Source organism: Pseudophryne corroboree, chromosome 5 (assembly GCF_028390025.1).
Source record: "Pseudophryne corroboree isolate aPseCor3 chromosome 5, aPseCor3.hap2, whole genome shotgun sequence".
Lineage (NCBI taxonomy): Eukaryota > Metazoa > Chordata > Amphibia > Anura > Myobatrachidae > Pseudophryne > Pseudophryne corroboree.
Window position 1 is genome coordinate 6,438,582 of NC_086448.1, and position 23,858 is coordinate 6,462,439.

The window sequence follows — 23,858 nt, forward strand, 5'->3', positions numbered from 1 at the left end:
TGGAATTGGTAATGACCATCCCCTACCACAATTTTGAGGTACTCCTGGTGAAGAGGGTAAATAGGGACATGCAGGTAAGCATCCTTAATGTCCAGTGATACCATGAAATTCTCCAGGCTTGCAATAATCGCCCTGAGCGATTCCATTTTGAACTTGAACCTTCGTATATAAGTGTTCAAGGATTTCAATTTTAGAATGGGTCTCACCGAACCGTCTGGTTTCGGTACCACAACATTTTGGAATAGTAACCCCGGCCTTGTTGAAGGAGGGGTACCTTGATTTCACCTGCTGGAAGTACAGCTTGTGAATTGCCGCCAGTACTACCTCCCTTTCTCCGAGGGCAGCAGGCAAGGCTGATGTGAGGTAACGGCGAGGGGGAGTCGCCTCGAACTCCAGCCTGTATCCCTGTGATACTACTTGCAGAACCTAGGGATCCACCTGTGGGCAAGCCCACTGGTCCCTGAAGTTCCCGAGACGCGCCCCCACCGCACCTGTCTCCACCTGTGGAGCCCCAGCGTCATGCGGTGGACTCAGAGGAAGCGGGGGAAGATTTTTGATCCTGGGAACTGGCTGTCTGGTGCAGCTTTTTCCTTCTTCCCTTGTCTCTGTGCAAAAAGGAAGCGCCTTTGACCCGCTTGCTTTTCTGAAGCCGAAAGGACTGTACCTGAAAATACGGTGCTTTCTTAGGTTGTGAGGAAACCTGAGGTAAAAAAAATTCTTCCCAGCTGTTGCTGTGGATACGAGGTCCCAGAGACCATCCCCAAACAATTCCTCACCCTTATAAGGCAGAATCTCCATGTGCCTTTTAAAGGCAGCATCACCTGTCCACTGCCGGGTCTCTAATACCCTCCTGGCAGAATGGACATTGCATTAATTCTGGATGCCAGCCGGCAAATATCCCTCTGTGCATCCTTCATATATAAGACGACGTCTTTAATATGCTCTATGTTAGCAAATTATTATCCCTGTCTAGGGTATTAATATTATCTGACAGGGTATCAGACCACGCTGCAGCAGCACTATTTATGCTGAGGCAAATGCAGGTCTCAGTATAGTACCTGAGTGTGTATATACAGACTTCAGGATAGTCTCCTGCTTTTTATCAGCAGGCTCCTTCAAAGTGGCCGTATCCCAAGACGGCAGTGCCACCTTTTTTGACAAACGTGTGAGCGCCTTATCCACCCTAGGGGATATCTCCCAACGTGACCTATCCTCTGGCGGGAAAGGGTACGCCAGCAGTAACTTTTTAGAAATTACCATTTTCTTATCGGGGGAACCCACGCTCTTTACACACTTCATTCACTCATCTGATGGGGGAACAAAACACTGGCTGCTTTTTCTCCCCAAACATAAAACCCCTTTTATGTGGTACTTGGGTTCATGTCAGAAATGTGTAACACATTTTTCATTGCCGAGATCATGCAACGGATGTTCCTAGTGGATTGTGTATATGTCTCAACCTCGTCGACACTGGAGTCAGACTCCGTGCCGACATCTGTGTCTGCCATCTGAGGTAACGGGCGTTTTTTGAGCCTCTGATGGGCTTTGAGACGCCTGGACAGGCGCGGGCTGAGAAGCCGGCTGTCCCACAGCTGTTACGTCATCCAGCCTTTTATGTAAGGAGTTGACATTGTCGGTTAATACCTTCCACATATCCATCCACTCTGGTGTCGGCCCCACAGGGGGCGACATCCCATTTATCGGCCTCTGCTCCGCCTCCACGTAACCTTCCTCATCCAACATGTCGACACAGCCGTACCGACACACCGCACACACACAGGGAATGCTCTGACTGAGGACAGGACCCCACAAAGTCCTTTGGGGAGACAGAGAGAGAGTATGCCAGCACACACCAGAGCGCTATATAATGCAGGGATTAACACTATAACTGAGTGATTTTTCCCCCAATAGCTGCTTGTATACACATATTGCGCCTAAATTTAGTGCCTCCCCTCTCTTTTTAACCCTTTGAGCCTGAAAACTACAGGGGAGAGCCTGGAGAGCTGTCTTCCAGCTGCACTGTGAAGAGAAAATGGCGCCAGTGTGCTGAGGGAGATAGCCCCGCCCCTTTTTCGGCTGACTTTTCTCCCGCTTTTTTCATGGATTCTGGCAGGGGTAATTATCACATATATAGCCCTGGGACTATATATAGTGATGATTTGCCAGCCAAGGTATATTATATTGCCCTCAGGGCGCCCCCCTCAGCGCCCTGCACCCATCAGTGACCGGAGTGTGAGGTGTGCATGAGGAGCAATGGCGCACAGCTGCAGTGCTGTGCGCTACCTTGTTGAAGACAGAAGTCTTCTGCCGCCGATTTTCCGGAACACTTCTTGCTTCTGGCTCTGTAAGGGGGCCGGCGGCGCGGCTCCGGGACCGAACATCGAGGTCGGGTCCTGTGGTCGATCCCTCTGGAGCTAATGGTGTCCAGTAGCCTAAGAAGCCCAAGCTACCACCAGTTAGGTAGGTTCGCTTCTTCTCCCCTTAGTCCCTCGCTGCAGTGAGTCTGTTGCCAGCAGATCTCACTGTAAAATAAAAAACCTAAAATATACTTTCTTTCTAGGAGCTCAGGAGAGCCCCTAGTGTGCATCCAGCTCAGCCGGGCACAAGATTCTAACTGAGGTCTGGAGGAGGGTCTTAGTGGGAGGAGCCAGTGCACACCAGGTAGTCCTAAAGCTTTCTTTAGTTGTGCCCTGTCTCCTGCGGAGCCGCTATTCCCCATGGTCCTTACGGAGTCCCAGCATCCACTTAGGACGTCAGAGAAATATATATATATATATATATATATATATATATATATATATATATATAGATAGAGAGAGAGAGAGAGAGAGAGAGAGAGAGAGAGAGACACACACACTGCAGTCATCAGTTTGCCCTTGCTCAGTAGCAGGCAGATGATGGGAAGGAACACACCGCACGCTGCCACAATAACGCGTGTGTCCATGTTGCAGACCTGACTGCACAGACATTGTGTTTGTGTGTTCACATCAAGCTGCATGATTCATGAAAGTCAATAAGGATCTGATAATCACATGTTCCGGTGTGTACGTATCTGTGCATTCGATGCCCTCAGGGTTTGAAGGATGTGTGCATTGTCCCTCTAATAACAAAACACCCGCAGGAAGCAGAACCACTCCTACCAAACATTAACACTACTTCCAGCTGGCGCTGTGTCTGCCATCACCAGGCCTCGTCTGCTGCCAGAGCTGTATGTCCTGCACAGAGAACAATCTCTGGAGGACCTGTACATACATGGAGACAGTGGCCACCGCAGCAGCTCATCCCAGAGCACGGAGCAGAAGCACTGGTTCCTCAGCTCCTGACGGGCAGCTTGGCTAAGGCTGTATCTGGCAGCTGCAGGAGCTAGAGTGTTTCTTCCACATGTGGGACCTCCAGTACCAAAGGACTGTACAAACAGTGGGAACCCACTCTACGGATCACCCCCAGCAAATACCAAATAGTGATTGTAGCAGCCACCATTGTAACCCGGCAAGACCATGCCTTGTTAGTGACTGCCCTTTAAGCAATGCCTAGTCAGTGATTGTCCCTTTAAGCAATGCCTAGTCAGTGATTGTCCCTTTAAGCAATGCCTAGTCAGTGATTGTCCCTTTAAGCAATACCTAGTCAGTGATTGTCCCTTTAAGCAATGCCTTGTCAGTGATTGGCCCTTTAAGCAATGCCTAGTCAGTGATTGTCCCTTTAAGCAATGCCTTGTCAGTGATTGCCCCTTTAAGCAATGCCTAGTCAGTGATTGGCCCTTTAAGCAATGCCTAGTCAGTGATTGGCCCTTTAAGCAATGCCTAGTCAGTGATTGGCCCTTTAAGCAATGCCTAGTCAGTGATTGGCCCTTTAAGCAATACCTAATCAATGATTGGCCCTTTAAGCAATGCCTTGTCAGTGATTGGCCCTTTAAGCAATGCCTAGTCAGTGATTGCCCCTTTAAGCAATGCCTTGTCAATGATTGCCCCTTTAAGCGATGCCTAGTCAGTGATTCCCCCTTTAAGCGATGCCTTGTCAGTGATTGGCCCTTTAAGCGATGCCTTGTCAGTGATTGGCCCTTTAAGCAATGCCTAGTCAGTGATTGTCCCTTTAAGCAATGCCTTGTCAGTGATTGCCCCTTTAAGCAATGCCTAGTCAGTGATTGGCCCTTTAGGCAATGCCTAGTCAGTGATTGGCCCTTTCAAAAAACATTCACGGACGGCTGGAATGCCGCACCTCTGGCGATCTCGGACGCCATTACATCCCGCCTCATGTCCTCCTAAAGAGAATTCGCTTTGGTGAACCTTGAAAAGCCTGACGGATTATTATGGAATCAGGTGACAAGGAAGGAGAGCTGGGAGATGAGACAAGTGATCATTTGTAAACAGTGTGATAGGAGACGTTGTGCTTCCACGTGGTGTTTTGTTACCAGACACTACACAAACCCTAAAAGGCATGACACAGAAACACACACACACACACACACATTAGGGACAGGTGACTGCAGGAATCACACAGAAGCCATTATCTCCGCATTCACTTTATTGTGGACAACATGTTATTTATTCTTTCCCAAAAGATTTTAGAACAAAGACAAATTTGAAAACCAAATTAAGGGCACAGTAACGGGTACAATATATGCGCCAGTCAGGCAACGTTGGGTCACACTAGGCAGAACATTCAAAATACCGCAAAGAAAACTAAAACGTACATTACAGCCAATAAGTGTACATAGTAACTTTCCCTACCCTCAGGTAAGTACATCCCAGGGCAACAATAAAGGGATGCACATCTTCCAGACACAAAGGGAAACATCGCATAGAGAAGGAGTCCACAGAGAGACAATAACAGAGAAATGTATCACAGAAAATCTAAAAATAAAAACAAAAATAGAAATAAAATCTGCAAAAAAGGGGATTTTAGGGGTATGTTGCAGCGACATAATGCTAGGAGTACAGGCCCAGCACAACCGTCAGGTGCATTTCTCAGCCCATCCACGGGCGCAGCAGGTAAGGCAGCCATGATGGGCGCACTATGAAGGGTACACTGTGGGAGGTGAGCCATACATGGACCCGAGGCATATGTGGGAAAACTGACACGTGTGTAATAGTATGATATACCCTGTATGAAATCATCCACATGTAGTACAACCTCCCAGTGGAGGTATAGCGTACAGGCATAACCTACAGTGGGGCGGAAGTACACGGTGAGACAAAAGCAGTAGCTAGGGCAGAAAGTAACGGTAGGCAGGGAGGTAGTGGCTGGTAGGCAATGAATGATGGACAATACAGTGATAGGAAGTGGGCAGTAACTGGTGCAGTCCGGGTACAGTCCGCGATGGAGACAAACGCTGGTACAAAATCTAATTTCCTCTATCATCCATCTTGGGGGACGCTCCATTATCTCTGGGAATTGCCTGGGAAAACCAACAGGGATGGGGAACGTCTGCACAGGCCGCTTGCAGAATTTTAAGTCCAACGCTGGTTGTCACTCGCTCCAGAACGTATGCAAGAAGTAGTATTTAGTGAATGTGACTGATGAACAGGCAGCTGCTCCACAGAAGATCCATGTCGCACAGCCCAACACAGCACAAGTCAAGTGAACCAGAATGGCGGCCGGAACAATCACATTTGAAGGCACACAGGCCTGACGAATGGCCGAAGTGACCCTTCTAGCAATAGAAGCCTTAGAGGCTGGCCAGCCTAGTTTTTGTGCATCAGTCACCACCAATAAAGAATCCGTACTTCTCAGAGAAGCAGTACGGTCTAGATAAATGCGCAGAGCAGAGGTTCCCAAACTGTGTGCCGTGGCTCCCTGGGGTGCCTCGGGACACTTGCAGGGGTGTCCTGGGTTGGTGGTCCAGGACCAATTCAAATTATTCATGGTCAATATAATGGGCAAAACCAGTGCTGGTGGCTGCCAGTCATAAAATTTGTGGCTAAACAGAAGCAAATTTTATCCCTCACCAAACTGACCCTAAGGATGACATATAAACGCCATCTACTTAATGTAATATTTCTTTCTAAATTTCTCAATAAGAAATGTTTTGCCTAGAGGTGCCGTGAAAAAAAATTATGATATTCTAGGGCGCCGTGATTCAAAAAAGTTTGGAAACCGCTGGCGTAGAGCACAAACAACATCCAAAGGCGCCAACAATGAACCATCCGCAGATGCCGCAGCCTGCTTAAACGCTGGAAGAACAATGTCCCGGTTTAGATGAAATGCAGACACAACCTTTGTGAGAAAGGACGGTTTGTGCGTACAACTACCCTGTCAGAGTGACATATGAGCAGTGGAGGCTTACAGGAGAAAGCCACCAAAAGAAATACAACCTTCAAAGTGAGGTAACGCAACTCCATAGATTCAAGTGGCTCAAAGGGAGCCTTCCGTAATGCTTCAAACACTAAATTTAAGTCCCAAGGACTGACCGGTGGGACATAAGGTGGCTGGAAACAAAACACCCTGAAGGAGAGTTTCCGGAACATTATTCAACTGCCTGAAAAAGGATAGACAGGGCTGAGATCTGCCCTTTAAGAGAAGACAGGTGAAGACCCTTAGACAGTCCCTGCTGGAGAAAGGACAAAAAGTGAGACCCGAAAAACCTCTGGCTGCAACTTCTGACGCTCACACCAGGATATATACAACTTACACACACAATGATAAATTCGGAAGTAAATAGTTTGCGGGCCTGGATCATGGACCCTCATTCAGAGTTGATCGCTCGCTAGCTATTTATTGCAGAACAGCGATCAGATAGTCGCCGCCTCTAGGGGAGTGTATTTTCGCTTTGCAAGTGTGCGAACGCTTGTGCAGCCGAGCGGGACGAAAACGTTTTTTCAGTTTCTGAGTAGCTCTGGACTTACTCAGCCGCTGCGATCACTTCAGCCTGTCCGGTCCCGGAATTGACGTCAGACACCCGCCCTGCAAACGCTTGGACACGCCTGCGTTTTTCCTACCACTCCCAGAAAACGGTCAGTTGACACCCATAAACGCCCTCTTCCTGTCAAATCTGTCAGCGTCCGGAGTCTTACCGGTACACTGGGGCCGCGGGGCTGGCTTCCTTGGTGATGTTCGGGCATTGGCAGAGGTGGGCTGCTGCGCTGGATCCGTGGGCAGCAGTAGCGGCGGTGAGGGGGTCCGCTCGTGGCGGCGGGACGCCGCTACAGCGGGTCGCTCTTGCTGAGCAGTTGCTAGGAGACATGGGGCAATGAGCAATGTGGCTTTGCAAAAAGGTCTGCATTACTGGGTGCCGCCATGTTGGAGACCAAGTTTTAAGCATAGTTCCTGTTTCCTGTTTCTTCCAGCCAATCCAGGGGAAGCTCTCCCTATAAAAGGGGGCTGGTTTAGGACAGGGACGCCAGTGCTTCCAGTTACAACCATGTTGTAGGTGCTTTAGCCTGTGCTCCCAGGATTCCTGCTGTATCTTGGTTCCTCCTGATCCTGCTTGGTCGGTTCTCTGTTGCTGCTGCAGCCCTGCCGTTTCTAGCCTGTTACTGCCTGTGGAAGCGATCCTGGATAACCCGGTCCAGTAAGACTCTTTGGGCACAGTCGGCCCTGGGTCTTCTGCCTCGTATTTCAGGCCACACTCCACAGATCTCCTTCACCAGCCACGCCTCTGTACCACCGACCACAGCCTGCAGATTATTATCTTCAAGCCTCGTTTTCCAAACCACAGTCCACAGTCCTTGTCTCCAGCCACGTCTTCAACCACCATCCACAGTTCCGCAGTTCATTAATCACAACCTCGTCTTTCAAGTCACAATCAACAGTTCTTTATCCGCAATTACGTTCCTTAACCATCGTGCTCCAGCCTCGGTTCTCTACCTCCGCCCTGTACATAATAAATACTTTCTATTGACTCTCAAACCCCGCCTACGTTCTTCATTGCTCCGTGTCCCATGCGAAGGAACTATATCCAGCCCCCTCATCTTGTTCATTCACAGCCTGCTACCTCCTCGGGCAAATCTCAGCTGCCGGATCCTCGAACCTTGCTAGACGTGACACAATCTTCTTGTGATCGGCCGTGCGAATGGATTAGTCGCTAGAAGCCTTGCACAGCAACAATGCTGTTTGTACCCGTACGACGCGCGTGCGCATTGCGGTGCATGCGCAGTAGTAACCTGATCGCTGCGCTGCAAAAATCTGCAGCATGCGATCAACTCGGAATGACCCCCCTGGTCTCAACGGGTGGTCTTCGGTATGCCGACTGACGGGATCCTGGCGCACAGTATACCGGCGCCGGAATCCCGACAGCCGGCATACCGACACTTATTCTCCCTCGTGGGGGTCCACGACCCCCCAGGAGGGAGAATAAAATAGCGTAGCGCGCCACTGTGCCCGCAACATGGCGAGCGCAGCGAGCCCGCAAGGGGCTCATTTGCGCTCGCCACACTGTCGGTAAGCCGGCAGTCGGGCTCCCGGCGCCGGTATGCTGGTCGCCGGGAGCCCGACCGCTGGCATACCATACTGAACCCGTCTCAACAACAGGTCGGGAAAACCCTTTAGAACTCTGGATTTTGGTTTCAAGAACCAAGTCGTCAAAGCCAACTGAGGTAAAATAAGATTTTAAACCTACCGGTAAATCTTTTTCTCCTAGTCCGTAGAGGATGCTGGGGACTCCGTAAGGACCATGGGGTATAGACGGGCTCTACAGGAGACATGGGCACTATAAAGAACTTTTAGTATGGGTGTGCACTGGCTCCTCCCTCTATGCCCCTCCTCCAGACCTCAGTTAGAGAAACTGTGCCCAGAGGAGACGGACAGTACGAGGAAAGGATTTTGTTAATTCAAGGGCAAGATTCATACCAGCCCACACCAATCACACCGTATAACATGGAATATATGAACCAGTTAACAGTATGAAACAAAACAGCATCAGCCAAAGACTGATCAAAACTGTAACATAACCCTTATGTAAGCAAAACTATATACAAGTCTTACAGAATTCAGTCCGCACTGGAACGGGCGCCCAGCATCCTCTACGGACTAGGAGAAAAAGATTTACCGGTAGGTTTAAAATTTTATTTTCTCTTACGTCCTAGAGGATGCTGGGGACTCCGTAAGGACCATGGGGATTATACCAAATCTCCAGACCGGGAGAGTGCGGACGACTCTGCAGCACCGACTGAGCAAACACAAGGTCCTCATCAGCCAGGGTTTCAAACTTATAGAACTTTGCAAAAGTGTTTGAACCCAACCAGGTAGCTGCTCGGCAAAGCTGTAAAGCCGAGACACCTCGGGCAGCCGCCCAAGAAGAGCCCACCTTCCTAGTGGAATGGGCCTTTACCGAATTTGGTAACGGCAATCCAGCCGTAGAATGAGCCTGCTGAATCGTGTGACAGATCCAGCGAGCAATAGTCTGCTTAGAAGCAGGAGCGCCAACCTTGTTGGCTGCATACAGGACAAACAGAGCCTCTGTCTTCCTAACCCGAGCCGTCCTGGCTACATATATTTTTAAGGCCCTGACTACATCCAGGGACTTGGAGCCCTCCAAGTCACCCGTAGCCACAGGCACCACAATAGGTTGGTTCATATGAAACGATGAAACCACCTTAGGCAAAAATTGAGGACGAGTCCTCAACTCCGCTCTATCCATATGGAAAATCAGATAGGGGCTCTTGTGAGACAAGGCCGCCAATTAGGACACCCGCCTCGCAGATGCCAGAGCCAACAACATGACCACCTTCCAAGTGAGAAACTTTAATTCAACCGTCTGAAGCGGTTCAAACCAGTGAGAGTTTAGGAACCATAATACCATGTTAAGGTCCCATGGTGCCACTGGGGGCACAAAAGGAGGCTGGATGTGCAGCACTCCCTTTAAAAAAGTCTGGACTTCTGGGAGAAAAGCCAATTCCTTCTGAAAGAATATAGATAAAGCCGAAATCTGTACCTTAATGGAGCCTAACTTCAGGTCCATATACACTCCTGTCTGTAGAAAGTGGAGAAAACAGCCCAGATGGAAATCCTCCGTAGGAGAATGTTTGGCTTCACACCAAGAAACATATTTCCTCCAGATACGGTGATAATGTTTCGCTGTCACCTCCTTTCTAGCCTTTATCAGCGTAGGGATGACTTCTTCCTGAATACCTTTTTCCCGCTAGGATTCGGTGTTCAACCGCCATGCCGTCAAACGGAACCGCGGTAAGTCTTGGAACACGCAGGGCCCCTGCTGTAACAGGTCCTCCCTGAGAGGAAGAGGTCACGGATCTTCTGTGAGCATTTCCTGAAGATCTGAGTACCAGGCCCTTCGATAACAATCTGGAACAATGAGTATTGTCTGCACTCTTTTTCGTCTTATGATTCTCAATATTTTTGAGATGAGAGGAAGAGGAGGGAACACATAGACCGACTGAAACACCCATGGTGTCACCAGGGCATCCACCGCTACTGCCTGAGGGTACCTTGACCTGGCCCAATACCTTCGAAGCTTCTTGTGGAGGCGTGACGCCATCATGTCTATTTGAGGAATTCCCCAAAGACTTGTTATCTCTGCAAAAACTTCTTGATGAAGTCCCCACTCTCCTGGATGGAGATAGTGTCTGCTGAGGAAGTCTGCTTCCCAGTTGTCCACTCCCGGAATGAAGACTGCTGACAGAGCGCTTACATGATTTTCCGCCCAGCGAAGAATCCTGGTGGCTTCCGCCATTGCCACTCTGCTCCTTGTCCCGCCTTGGCGGTTTACATGAGCCACAGCTGTGACGTTGTCTGACTGAATCAGAACCGGTAGGTCACGAAGAAGATTCTCCGCTTGCCGTAGGCCGTTGTATATGGCCCTTAATTCCAGCACATTGATGTGTATACAAGCCTCCTGGCTTGACCATATTCCCTGAAAATTTCTTCCTTGTGTGACTGCTCCCCATCCTCGGAGGCTCGCGTCCGTGGTCACCAGAACCCAGTCTTGAATGCCGAACCTGCGACCCTCTAGAAGGTGAGCACTCTGCAGCCACCACAGGAGAGACGCCCTGGGGGACAGGCTTATTTTCTGATGAATTTGAAGATGGGACCCGGACCACTTGTCCAGGAGGTCCCACTGAAATGTCCTCTCATGAAACCTGCCGAAGGGGATGGCCTCGTAGGCTGCCACCATTTTCCCCAGTACTCGAGTGCATTGATGAACAGACACTCTTTTTGGTTTTAGCAGGTCTCTGACCAAGTTCTGGAGGTCCTGGGCTTTTTCCATTGGGAGAAAAACCCTCTTCCGTTCCGTGCCCAGAATCATGCCTAGGAATGATAGCCGAGTCGTTGGAATCAACTGTGACTTTGGCAGATTTAGAATCCAACCGTGCTGTTGTAGCACTCTCAGGGAGAGCAATACTATGTTCAGCAATTGTTCTCTCGATCTCGCTTTTATCAGGAGATCGTCCAAGTACGGGATAATTGTGACTCATTGTCTGCGCAGGAGCACCATCATCTCCGCCATCACCTTGGTGAAAATTCTCGGGGCCGTGGAAAGCCCAAACGGCAACGTCTGAAACTGGTAATGACAGTCCTGTACAGCGAATCTCAGGTACTCCTGATGAGGAGGATATATGGGGACATGAAGGTATGCATCCTTTATGTCTAGTGACACCATAAAATCCCCCCCTTCCAGACTGGAGATCACTGCCCGGAGCGATTCCATCTTGAATTTGAACTTTTTCAAGTACAGGTTTAGCGATTTTAGATTTAAAATGGGTCTGACCGAACCATCCGGCTTCGGGACCAAGAACAGAGTCGAATAGTACCCTTTTCCCTGTTGGACTAGGGGAACCTTGATAATCACTTGCTGTTGACACAGCTTTTGAATCGCAGCTAAAACTATCTCCCTATCGGGGGGAGAAGCTGGCAAGGGCGACTTGAAAATCATCGAGGAGGCACCTCTTTGAATTCCAGTTTGTAGCCTTGGGATACAATTTCCATCGCCCAAGGATCCACGTCTGACCGAACCCAGACCTGGCTGAAAAGTCGAAGACGTGCCCCCACCGGCGCGGACTCCCTCAGTGGAGCCCCAGCGTCATGCGGTGGATTTAGCAGAAGCCGGGGAGGACTTCTGTTCCTGGGAACTAGCTGAAGCAGGCGTTCTTTTCCCTCATCTTACCTCTGGCGAGGAAGGATGAGCCCCGACCTCTTCTGGACTTATGCGACCGTAAGGACTGCATCTGATATTGCGGAGTTTTCTTTTGCTGCGGGGGTACAAAAGGCAAAAAGGTAGATTTACCCGCGGTAGCTGTTGAAACCAGGTCCGCAAGACCTTCCCCAAATAAAACCTCACCCTTGTAAGGTAAAACCTCCATATGCTTCTTTGAGTCGGCATCACCCGTCCATTGGCGGGTCCACAGACCACGCCTAGCAGAAATCGCCATGGCGTTGGCTCTCGAACCTAGCAGCCCAACGTCTCTCTGAGCGTCTCTCATATATAAGACTGCGTCTTTGATGTGACCTAAGGTCAATAAAATGGTATCCCTATCTAGGGTATCAATGTCAGCTGACAAGGTATCTGTCCAAGTTGCTACTGCGCTACAAACCCAAGCCGATGCTATTGCCGGTCTGAGTAAAGCACCCGTATGCGTATAAATAGATTTTTTTATTTTTTATTTTTTTAAAGAAAGTTTTATTTGTTACAGTAATACACAATGCCAGTGTGTTTCAATAGCATAGAGAAACAACATAATACAACATGGAACACAACAAAGCAATAATATGACAATCAAATGAGTAAATCTTTTTTTGTTTTTAAGTGAGGAGACAGAAATGGAACAAGAGAAAGAGTCCACTAGGTCTACCATGTGGCCCAACCAGCCTAGGGGAGTGAGAGAGCAGGGAGAACAAAGACCAGAAGCGTATAAATAAGATTTTAAGGTATTTTCCTGTCTGCGATCAGCAGGATCCTTGAGGGCTGCCGTGTCAGGAGACGGTAGCGCCATCTTCTTGGACAAGCGCATTAAAGCCTTGTCTACCCTGGGCGAGGATTCCCACCGTACCCTGTCCTGTGAGGGGAAAGGATATGCCATAAGAATCCTCTTGGGAATCTACAGTTTTTTGTCTGGAGTTTCCCAAGCTTTTTCAAATAACTTGTTAAGCTCATGAGATGGGGGAAAGGTTACCTCAGCTTTCTTTTCCTTAAACATGCGTACCCTCGTGTCAGGGACAGAGGGGTCATCTGTGATATGCAAAACATCTTTTATTGCAATAATCATATAATGAATACTTTTGGCCACCCTTGGGTGTAACCTCGCATCATCGTAGTCGACACTGGAGTCAGAATCCGTGTCGGTATCAGTGTCTGCTATTTGGGATAGAGAACATTTTTGAGACCCTGAAGGGCCTTGTGACTCAGTCAAATCCGTGGATTGACTCCCTGCTTTTTCTCTGGACTCAGCTTTGTCCATCCTCTTATGTAATAAGGTCACATTTGCATTTAAAACATTCCACATGTCCAACCAATCATGAGTCGGCGTTGCCGACGGAGACATCACAATCATCTGCTCCACCTTCTCCTTAGATGAGCTTCAGACATGTCGACACACTCGTACCGACACCCCCACACACACAGGGATATATTTATATGGAGACAGTTCCCCACTAAGGCCCTTTGGAGAGACAGAGAGAGAGTATGCCAGCACACACCCAGCGCCAACTGACACTGGAAACAAAATTCCCAGATAATATAGCGCTTTTTTATATATAATTATCTGTATAATACACTCACTGCGCCTTACAAGTGCCCCCCCCCCCCCCTCTTTTCAGCCCTGTGTCACCGTGTTCAGCAGGGGAGAGTCCGGGGAGCCAGCTTCTCTGCAGTACACTGTGGAGAAAATGGCGCTGGTTAGTGTTGTGGGACCAAGCTCCGCCCCCTCCAGCGGCGGGCTTCGGTCCCACTCAATTTTGTATAACTGGCGGGGGATTTTTATAACTACTGCCTCCGCAGCCTATATATACTTATATGCCAGTCCTAGAGGTTTATATTGCTGCCCAGGGCGCCCCCCCTACGCCCTGCACCCATCAGTGCCTGCTCGTGTGTGTAGTGTGTGGGAGCAATGGCGCGCAGCGTTACCGCTGCGCGCTTACCTCAGGGAAGATCAGAAGTCTTCTGCCGCCTTTGAAGTCTTCTTTCTTCTTATACTTACCCGGCTTCTATCTTCCGGCTCTGTGAGGAGAACGGCGGCGCGGCTCTGGGACGAACGACGAGGGGAGACCTGCGTTCCGACCCTCTGGAGCTAATGGTGTCCAGTAGCCTAAGAAGCAGAGCCTATCACTTAAGTAGGTCTGCTTCTCTACCCTCAGTCCCACGATGCAGGGAGCCTGTTGCCAGCCGTGCTCCCTGAAAATAAAAAACCTAACAAAAATTATTTTTCAGAGAAACTCAGGAGAGCTCCTCTGCAGTGCACCCTGTCTCCTCTGGCCACAGGATCTAACTGAGGTCTGGAGGAGGGGCATAGAGGGAGGAGCTAGTGCACACCCATTCTATAGTTCTTTATAGTGCCCATGTCTCCTGCGGAGCCCGTCTATAAACCATGGTCCTTACGGAGTCCCCAGCATCCTCTAGGACGTAAGAGAAACTGGGGTGAAGACATGGACCTTGAAGAAGAAGGTCTGGCCATAAAGGTAGGTGGAGTGGATTGTCAGTCAACATGTCCTGAAGAATGGTAAACCATTAACGGCACGGCCAGCATGGTGCTATGAGAATGACCGGCCGAGCTTCCCGATGAATTCGCTAAATGGCCCAAGGAAGTACTGCAAGGGGCAGAAAGCTACCCCAGATGAAATGTCCAAGGAGACATCCACCAGAGCTGCCTGAGGATCTCATGTATAAGCACCGTATCGAGGAAGCTTCTTGCTCAGACGTGAAGCCATGAGGTCAATGTCTTGTGTCTCCCATCTGGATACAAGCTCCACAAACACCTTCTGTTATAACTCCCATTCTCCTGGATGCATTTGTGAAGGCTCAGAAAGTCTGCCTCCCAGATGTCCATACTTGGAATGTGAACTGCAGATATTGGCGGGATCCAAAGCTCTGCCCAACTGAGCATCTGCGAAACCTCCTGCATTGCACGCCAACTGCGTGTGCCACCTTGTTTGTTGATGTAAGCCACCACCGTGGCATTGTCCATCAGGATATGCACCTGTAGGTTTAAAGAATGGGCCAGCCGAAGGTAAAACGAATCACCCTCAACTACAGAGTGGATTCCTGAGTAGACCACAGCCCCTGCAGATACATGTTATGAACCACCGCACCCCAGCATGTTAAATGGGCATCCGTGGTGACAATAATAAGATTTTACTCACCAGTAAATCTATTTCTCGTAGTCCGTAGTGGATGCTGGGAACTCCGTAAGGACCATGGGGAATAGCGGCTCCGCAGGAGACTGGGCACAACTAAAGAAAGCTTTAGGACTACCTGGTGTGCACTGGCTCCTCCCACTATGACCCTCCTCCAGACCTCAGTTAGGATACTGTGCCCGGAAGAGCGGACACAATAAGGAAGGATTTTGAATCCCGGGTAAGACTCATACCAGCCACAACAATCACACCGTATAACTCGTGATACTATACCCAGTTAACAGTATGAAATATAACTGAGCCTCACTAACAGATGGCTCATAACAATAACCCTTTAGTTAGGCAATAACTATATACAAGTATTGCAGACAATCCGCACTTGGGATGGGCGCTCAGCATCCACTACGGACTACGAGAAACAGATTTACCGGTGAGTAAAATCTTATTTTCTCTGACGTCCTAGTGGATGCTGGGAACTCCGTAAGGACCATGGGGATTATACCAAAGCTCCCAAACGGGCGGGAGAGTGCGGATGACTCTGCAGCACCGAATGAGCAAACTCAAGGTCCTCCTCAGCCAGGGTATCAAACTTGCAGACTTTTTCAAAATTGTTTGAACCCGACCAAGTAACAGCTCGGCAAAGTTGTAAAGCCGAGACCCCTCGGGCAGCCGCCCAAGAAGAGCCCACTTTCCTCGTGGAATGGGCTTTCACAGATTTAGGGTGCGGCAGTCCAGCCGCAGAATGTGCAAGTTGAATCGTGCTACAGATCCAGCGAGCAATAGTCTGCTTAGAAGCAGGAGCACCCAGCTTGTTGGGTGCATACAGGATAAATAGCGAGTCAGTTTTCCTGACTCCAGCCGTCCTGGAAACATCTATTTTCAGGGCCCTGACTACGTCCAGTAACTTGGAGTCCCACGTAGCCGCAGGCACCACAATAGGTTGGTTCACATGAAAAGCTGATACCACCTTAGGAAGGAATTGGGAAAGAGTCCTCAATTCCGCCCTATCCATATGAAAATCAGATAAGGGCTTTTGCATGACAAAACCGCCAATTCTGATACACGCCTGGCCGACGCCAAGGCCAACCGCATGACTACTTTCCACGTGAGGTATTTTAGCTCTACGGATTTAAGTGGCTCAACCCAATGCGACTTCAGGAAATCCAACACCACGTTGAGATCCCATGGTGCCACTAGAGGCACAAACGGGGGCTGAATATGCAGCACTCCCTTAACAAAAGTCTGAACTTCAGGCAGTGAAGCCAGTTATTTTTGGAAGAAAATGTACAGAGCCGAAATCTGGACCTTAACGTAACCCAATTTTAGGCCCGTAGTCACTCCTGACTGTAGGAAGTGCAGAAATCGACCCAGTTGAAATTCCTCCGTTGGGGCCTTCCTGGCCTCACACCAAGCAACATATTTTTGCCATATGCGGTGATAATATTTTGCGATCACATCATTCCTAGCCTTAATCAGCGTAGGAATGACTTCCTCCGGAATGCCTTTTTCCTATAGGATCCGGTGTTCAACCGCCATGCCGTCAAACACAGCCGTGGTAAGTCTTGGAACAGGCAGGGCCCCTGCTGCAGCAGGTCCTGTCTGAGCGGCAGAGGCCATGGGTCCTCTGAGATCATTTCTTGAAGTTCTGGGTACCAGGCTCTTCTTGGCCTATCCGGAACCACGAGTATAGTTCTTACTCTTCTCCTTCTTAGTATTCTCAATACCTTGGGTATGAGAGGCAAAGGAAGGAACACATACACCGACTGGTACACCCACAGTGTTACCAGAGTGTCCACAGCTATCGCCTGAGGGTCCCTTGACCTGGCGCAATATCTTTTTAGCTTTTTGTTGAGGCGTGACGCCATCACGTCACCTGTGGCCTTTCTCAACGGTGTACAATCATTTTGAAGACTTCTGGATGAAGTCCCCACTTTCCCGAGTGGAGGTCGTGCCTGCTGAGAAAGTCTGCTTCCCAGTTGTCCACTCCGGGAATGAACACTGCTAACAGTGCTAACACATGATTTTTCGCCCATCGGAAAATCCTTGTGGCTTCTGCCATCACCATCCTGCTTCTTGTGCCGCCCTGCTGGTTTACATGGGCGACCGCCGTGATGTTGTCTGACTGGATCAGCACCGGCTGGTGTTGAAGCAGGGGTCTAGCCTGACTTAGGGCATTGTGAATGGCCCTCAGTTCCAGAATATTTATGTGTAGGGAAGTCTCCTGACTTGACCATAGTCTTTGGAAGTTTCTTCCCTGTGTGACTGCCCCCCAGCCTCGAAGGCTGGCATCCGTGGTCACCAGGACCCAGTCCTGTATGCCGAATCTGCGGCCCTCTAGAAGATGAGCACTCTGCAGCCACCACAACAGCGACACCCAGGCCCTTGGAGACAGGGTTATCAGCCGATGCATCTGAAGATGCGACCCGGACCTCTTGTCCAACAGATCCCACTGGAAGATCCTTGCCTGGAACCTGCCGAATGGAATTTCTTCGTAAGAAGCTACCATCTTTCCCAGGACTCGCGTGCATTGATGCACCGACACCTGTATTTGTATTAGGAGGTCTCCGACTAGAGATGACAACTCCTTGGCCTTCTCCTCCGGGAGAAAACCTTTTTTCTTGTTATGTGTCCAGAACCATACCCAGGAACAGTAGACGCGTCGTAGGAACCAGCTGCGACTTTGGCCTATTCAGAATCCAGCCGTGCTGTTGTAGCACTTCCCGAGATAGTGCTACTCCGACGAACAACTGCTCCCTGGACCTCGCCTTTATAAGGAGATCGTCCAAGTACGGGATAATTAAAACTCCCTTTTTTTGAAGGAGTATCATCATTTCGGCCATTACCTTGGAAAATACACTCGGTGCCGTGGACAGACCAACGGCAACGTCTGGAATTGGTAATGACAATCCTGTACCACAATTTTGAGGTACTCCTGGGGAGGAGGGTAAATGGGGACATGCAGGTAAGTATCCTTGATGTCCAGTGATACCATGTAATCCCCTTCGTCCAGGCTTGTAATAACCGCCCTGAGCGATTCCATTTTGAACTTGAACCTTCGTATATAAGTGTTCAAGGATTTCAATTTTAGAATGGGTCTCACCGAACCGCCTGGTTTCGGTACCACAAACATTGTGGAATAGGAACACCGGCCTTGTTGAAGGAGGGGTACCTTGATTATCACCTGCTGGAAGTACAGCTTGTGAATTGCCGCCAGTACTACCTCTCCTCGAGGGCAGCAGGCAAGGCTGATTTGAGGTAACGGCGAGGGGGAGTCGCCTCGAACTCCAGCTTGTAACCTAGGGATCCACTTGTGAGCGAGCCCACTGGTCGCTGAAGTTCCCGAGACGCGCCCCCACCGCACCTGGCTCCACCTGTGGAGCCCCAGCGTCATGCGGTGGACTCAGATGAAGCGGGGGAAGATTTTTGATCCTGGGAACTGGCTGTCTGGTGCAGCTTTTTCCCTCTTCCCTTGTCTCTGTGCAGAAAGGAAGCGCCTTTGACCCGCTCGCTTTTCTGAAGCCGAAAGGACTGTACCTGATAATACGGTGCTTTCTTAGGCTGTGAGGAACCTGAGGTAAAAAAAATTCTTCCCAGCTGTTGCTGTGGATACGAGGTCCCAGAGACCAACCCCAAACAATTCCTCACCCTCATAAGGCAGAATCTCCATGTGCCTTTTAAAGTCAGCATCACCTGTCCACTGCCGGGTCCCTAATACCCTCCTGGCAGAATGGACATTGCATTAACTTTTGGATGCCAGCCGGCAAATATCCCTCTGTGCATCCCTCATATATAAGACGACGTCTTTAATATGCTCTATGGTTAGCCAAATAGTATCCCTGTATAGGGTATCAATATTATCTGACAGGGTATCAGACCACGCTGCAGCAGCACTATCCATGCTGAGGCAATTGCAGGTCTCAGTATAGTACCTGAGTGTGTATATACAGACTTCAGGATAGCCTTCTGCTTTTTAACAGCAGGCTCCTTCAAAGTGGCCGTATCCTAAAACGGCAGTGCCACCTTTTTTGACAAACGTGTGAACGCCTTATCCACCCTAGGGGATATCTCCCAACGTGACCTATCCTCTGGCGGGAAAGGGTACGCCATCAGTAACTTTTTAGAAATTACCAGTTTCTTATCGGGGGAACCCACGCTTCATTCACTCATCTGATGGGGGAACAAAACACTGCCTGCTTTTTCTCCCCAAACATAAAACCCCTTTTTTGTGGTATTTGGGTTAATGTCAGAAATGTGTAACACATTTTTCATTTCCGAGTGCAACGAATGTTCCTAGTGGACTGTGTATATGTCTCAACCTTGTCGACACTGGAGTCAGACTCCGTGTCGACATCTGTATCTGCCATCTGAGGTAGCGGGCGTTTTTGAGCCCCTGATGGCCTTCGAGACGCCTGGGCAGGCGCGGCTGAGAAGCCGGCTGTCCCATAGCTGTTACGTCATCCAGCCCTTTACATAAGGAGTTGACACTGTTGGTTAATACCTTCCACTTATCCATCCACACTGGTGTCGGCCCCACAGGGGGCGACATCACATTTATCGGCCTCTGCTCCGCCTCCACGTATCCTCAAACATGTCGACACAGCCGTACCGACACACCGCACACACACAGGGAATGCTCTGACTGAGGACAGGATCCCACAAAGTCCTTTGGGGAGACAGAGAGAGAGTATGCCAGCACACACCAGAGCGCTATATAATGCAGGGATTAACACTATAACTGAGTGATTTTTCCCCCAATAGCTGCTTGTATACACAATATTGCGCCTAAATTTGGTGCCCCCCCTCTCTTTTTAACCCTTTGAGCCTGAAAACTACAGAGGAGAGCCTGGGGAGCTGTCTTCCAGCTGCCCTGTGAAGAAAAAATGGCGCCAGTGTGCTGAGGGAGTTAGCCCCGCCCCTTTTTCGGCAGACTTTTCTCCCGCTTTTTTTTTCAGGAATTCTGGCAGGGGTAATTTATCACATATATAGCCCTGGGACTATATATTGTGATGATTTGCCAGCCAAGGTGTCAGTATTGCTGCTCAGGGCGCCCCCCCCAGCGCCCTGCACCCATCAGTGACCGGAGTGTGAGGTGTGCATGAGGAGCAATGGCGCACAGCTGCAGTGCTGTGCGCTACCTTGTTGAAGACAGAGGTCTTCTGCCGCCGATTTTCCGGACCACTTCTTGCTTCTGGCTCTGTAAGGGGGACGGCGGCGCGGCTCAGGGACCGAACGATCGAGGTCGGGTCCTGTGTTCAATCCCTCTGGAGCTAATGGTGTCCAGTAGCCTAAGAAGCCCAAGCTACCACCAGTCAGGTAGGTTCGCTTATTCTCCCCTTAGTCCCTCGCTGCAGTGAGTCTGTTGCCAGCAGATCTCACTGTAAAATAAAAAACCTAAATATACTTTCTTTCTAGGAGCTCAGGAGAGCCCCTAGTGTGCATCCAGCTCAGCCGGGCACAAGATTCTAACTGAAGTCTGGAGGAGGGTCATAGTGGGAGGAGCCAGTGCACACCAGTAGTCTAAAGCTTTCTTTAGTTGTGCCCAGTCTCCTGCGGAGCCGCTATCCCCATGGTCCTTACGGAGTCCCAGCATCCACTTAGGACGTCAGAGAAAACCCAGTTCCAAAAAGACAGTAAGGAAACCCTGGTCAAATTTGCATTGTAAAGTCACCATAGAAGTGACTGATGAGTCTGCGGTGACAGTGAACATTTGCCAACCCAGTCGAGCATTTGTTTTCGACCAACAACAGAGCATCCACTGAGGTCTCCCCAGTCCCCCACCCCTCCCAGAGCACGGATCTCCAGCCCCTCCCCCCCCCCCCCCCAAACCCTTCAGACCCAGGACTGCAAGGACACAGCTGAGATCATCAGTAGCCAGAGCCCAGATCCCCATCCCCCAAACCCTCAGCCCCTGGCCGCTCACAAGGGGCCCAGCATCAGCTATCAGATGGAAAATCGCTCCGCAATCTCAGGAAATGTCAGACCAGCACCAGGTGATCACTGGACAAAAGGCACCAACCTTAGACTTGGTCATCTCATTGGACGCCAGCACAATGACCATCTTGGCGGTCTCCTTGCTCAGGGATGTCAGGTTGTTCCTTACCACGGTCTCCATGGCCCTCAGGATGATGGTGCGATGAACGTAAGAGAGCTGGGGAGAGGAAACAATGGCGGTAACACCTCAGGTAATGTACAGAGCAACTCTTACCTCACCCGGACAGGGCAACGGGGCATTTACTGCTCTCAGCTAATGTTACCTCACCCGGACAGGACCATGGGGCATTTACTGCTCTCACCTCACCCGGACAGGACCACGGGGCATTTACTGCTCTCAGCTAATGTTACCTCACCCGGACAGGACCACGGGGCATTTACTGCTCTGACCTAATGTTACCTCACCCGGACAGGACCACGGGGCATTTACTGCTCTCAGCTAATGTTACCTCACCCGGACAGGGCAACGGGGCATTTACTTCTCTCAGCTAATGTTACCTCACCCGGACAGGACCACGGGGCATTTACTGCTCTGACCTAATGTTACCTCACCCGGACAGGACCACGGGGCATTTACTGCTCTCAGCTAATGTTACCTCACCCGGACAAGACCATGGGGCATTTACTGCTCTCAGCTAATGTTACCTCACCCGGACAGGACCATGGGGCATTTACTGCTCTCAGCTAATGTTACCTCACCCGGACAAGACCATGGGACATTTACTGCTCTGACCTAATGTTACCTCACCCGGACAGGACCACGGGGCATTTACTGCTCTGACCTAATGCTACCTCACCCGGACAGGACCACGGGGCATTTACTGCTCTGACCTAATGTTACCTCACCCGGACAGGACCACGGGGCATTTACTGCTCTCAGCTAATGTTACCTCACCCGGACAGGACCACGGGGCATTTACTGCTCTGACCTAATGTTACCTCACCCGGACAGGACCACGGGGCATTTACTGCTCTGACCTAATGTTACCTCACCCGGACAGGACCACGGGGCATTTACTGCTCTGACCTAATGCTACCTCACCCGGACAGGACCACGGGGCATTTACTGCTCTGACCTAATGTTACCTCACCCGGACAGGACCACGGGGCATTTACTGCTCTCAGCTAATGTTACCTCACCCGGACAGGACCACGGGGCATTTACTGCTCTGACCTAATGTTACCTCACCCGGACAGGACCACGGGGCATTTACTGCTCTGACCTAATGTTACCTCACCCAGACAGGACCACGGGGCAATTACTGCTCTGACCTAATGTTACCTCACCCGGACAGGACCACGGGGCATTTACTGCTCTCAGCTAATGTTACCTCACCCGGACAGGACCATGGGGCATTTACTGCTCTCAGCTAATGTTACCTCACCCGGACAGGACCACGGGGCATTTACTGCTCTCAGCTAATGTTACCTCACCCGGACAGGACCATGGGGCATTTACTGCTCTCAGCTAATGTTACCTCACCCGGACAGGACCACGGGGCATTTACTGCTCTGACCTAATGTTACCTCACCCGGACAGGACCATGGGGCATTTACTGATCTGACCTAATGTTACCTCACCCGGACAGGACCACGGGGCATTTACTGATCTGACCTAATGTTACCTCACCCGGACAGGACCACGGGGCATTTACTGCTCTGACCTAATGTTACCTCACCCGGACAGGACCACGGGGCATTTACTGCTCTGACCTAATGTTACCTCACCCGGACAGGGCAACGGGGCATTTACTGCTCTGACCTAATGTTACCTCACCCGGACAGGACCACGGGGCATTTACTGCTCTGACCTAATGTTACCTCACCCGGACAGGGCAACGAGGCATTTACTGATGTGAGCTAATGTTACCTCACCCGGGCAGGGCAACGGGGCATTTACTGCTCTGAGCTAATCTTACCTCACCCCCATCAGCTGCTGTGCGCTCATGAACTAGCGATGTACAAAGCGTGTGATCTAATACCTTGTATTTTGTGTGTACTCATTGTGTGATTACTAAGGAACCAAATAATAACGAGCGGAAGTTTGGCGTCCCCTGACGGTGGGTGATCACACCCCATATTACAGGGCCCAGTCTCTGAGAGGGGTCCATACCTTGTCGTGCTGGCGCAGGTAGGAGGCACATGACTCCAGTATCTCCGCGGGGGCAGTCTCTCCCATGAAGCACAGCGAGTTATAAATCTGCTCCTGCACGTCATGATCTTTGTCCGTGGACGCGTCCATCAGGGTGACCGCCAGACCTGGGCAGAAGGAGAGATAAAGCACAAGATTCACCCCACAAGTAACTGCGCTGAACATCCGCATCGCCTGCTGGTGCAGAAACCGGAGGGGGTGCAGAGGACTGGCACAGTGGCCACCAGAGCAGTATGGGGCAACAACGCTTCCCCGATAACGCTTCTTCATGATGCCGCAGTGGACATCGGGTATCTTGGAAGAGCGGGGTATAAGTCACGCAGACGCTCTATTCCTGATTAGGACGGATGGAAGAACGCTGTACATTCTCATACTGCTCATACGTCCCACCTGTACTGTATTACCCAGACCCTCCCAAACATGGCCAGGCCGTGTCTTCTGTGTGAGCCAAGCACCACGCTATGCCAATTTACACAGC

The 23,858-nt window shown here is 50.3% G+C and overlaps 1 protein-coding gene across 1 annotated transcript in view; it reads right to left on the reverse strand.

The window, feature by feature from the left end:
* MROH1 (maestro heat like repeat family member 1) overlaps positions 1–23,858 on the reverse strand; it is a 383,926-nt gene that overhangs the window by 345,274 nt on the left and 14,794 nt on the right. Inside the window, exons 3-4 of the mRNA XM_063924734.1 lie at positions 23,342–23,487; positions 21,254–21,385 (exon numbers count right to left, since the gene is read on the reverse strand). Of these exons, the coding sequence (XP_063780804.1) occupies positions 21,254–21,385; positions 23,342–23,487 (278 nt within the window). The remainder of the gene's footprint in view (positions 1–21,253; positions 21,386–23,341; positions 23,488–23,858) is intronic.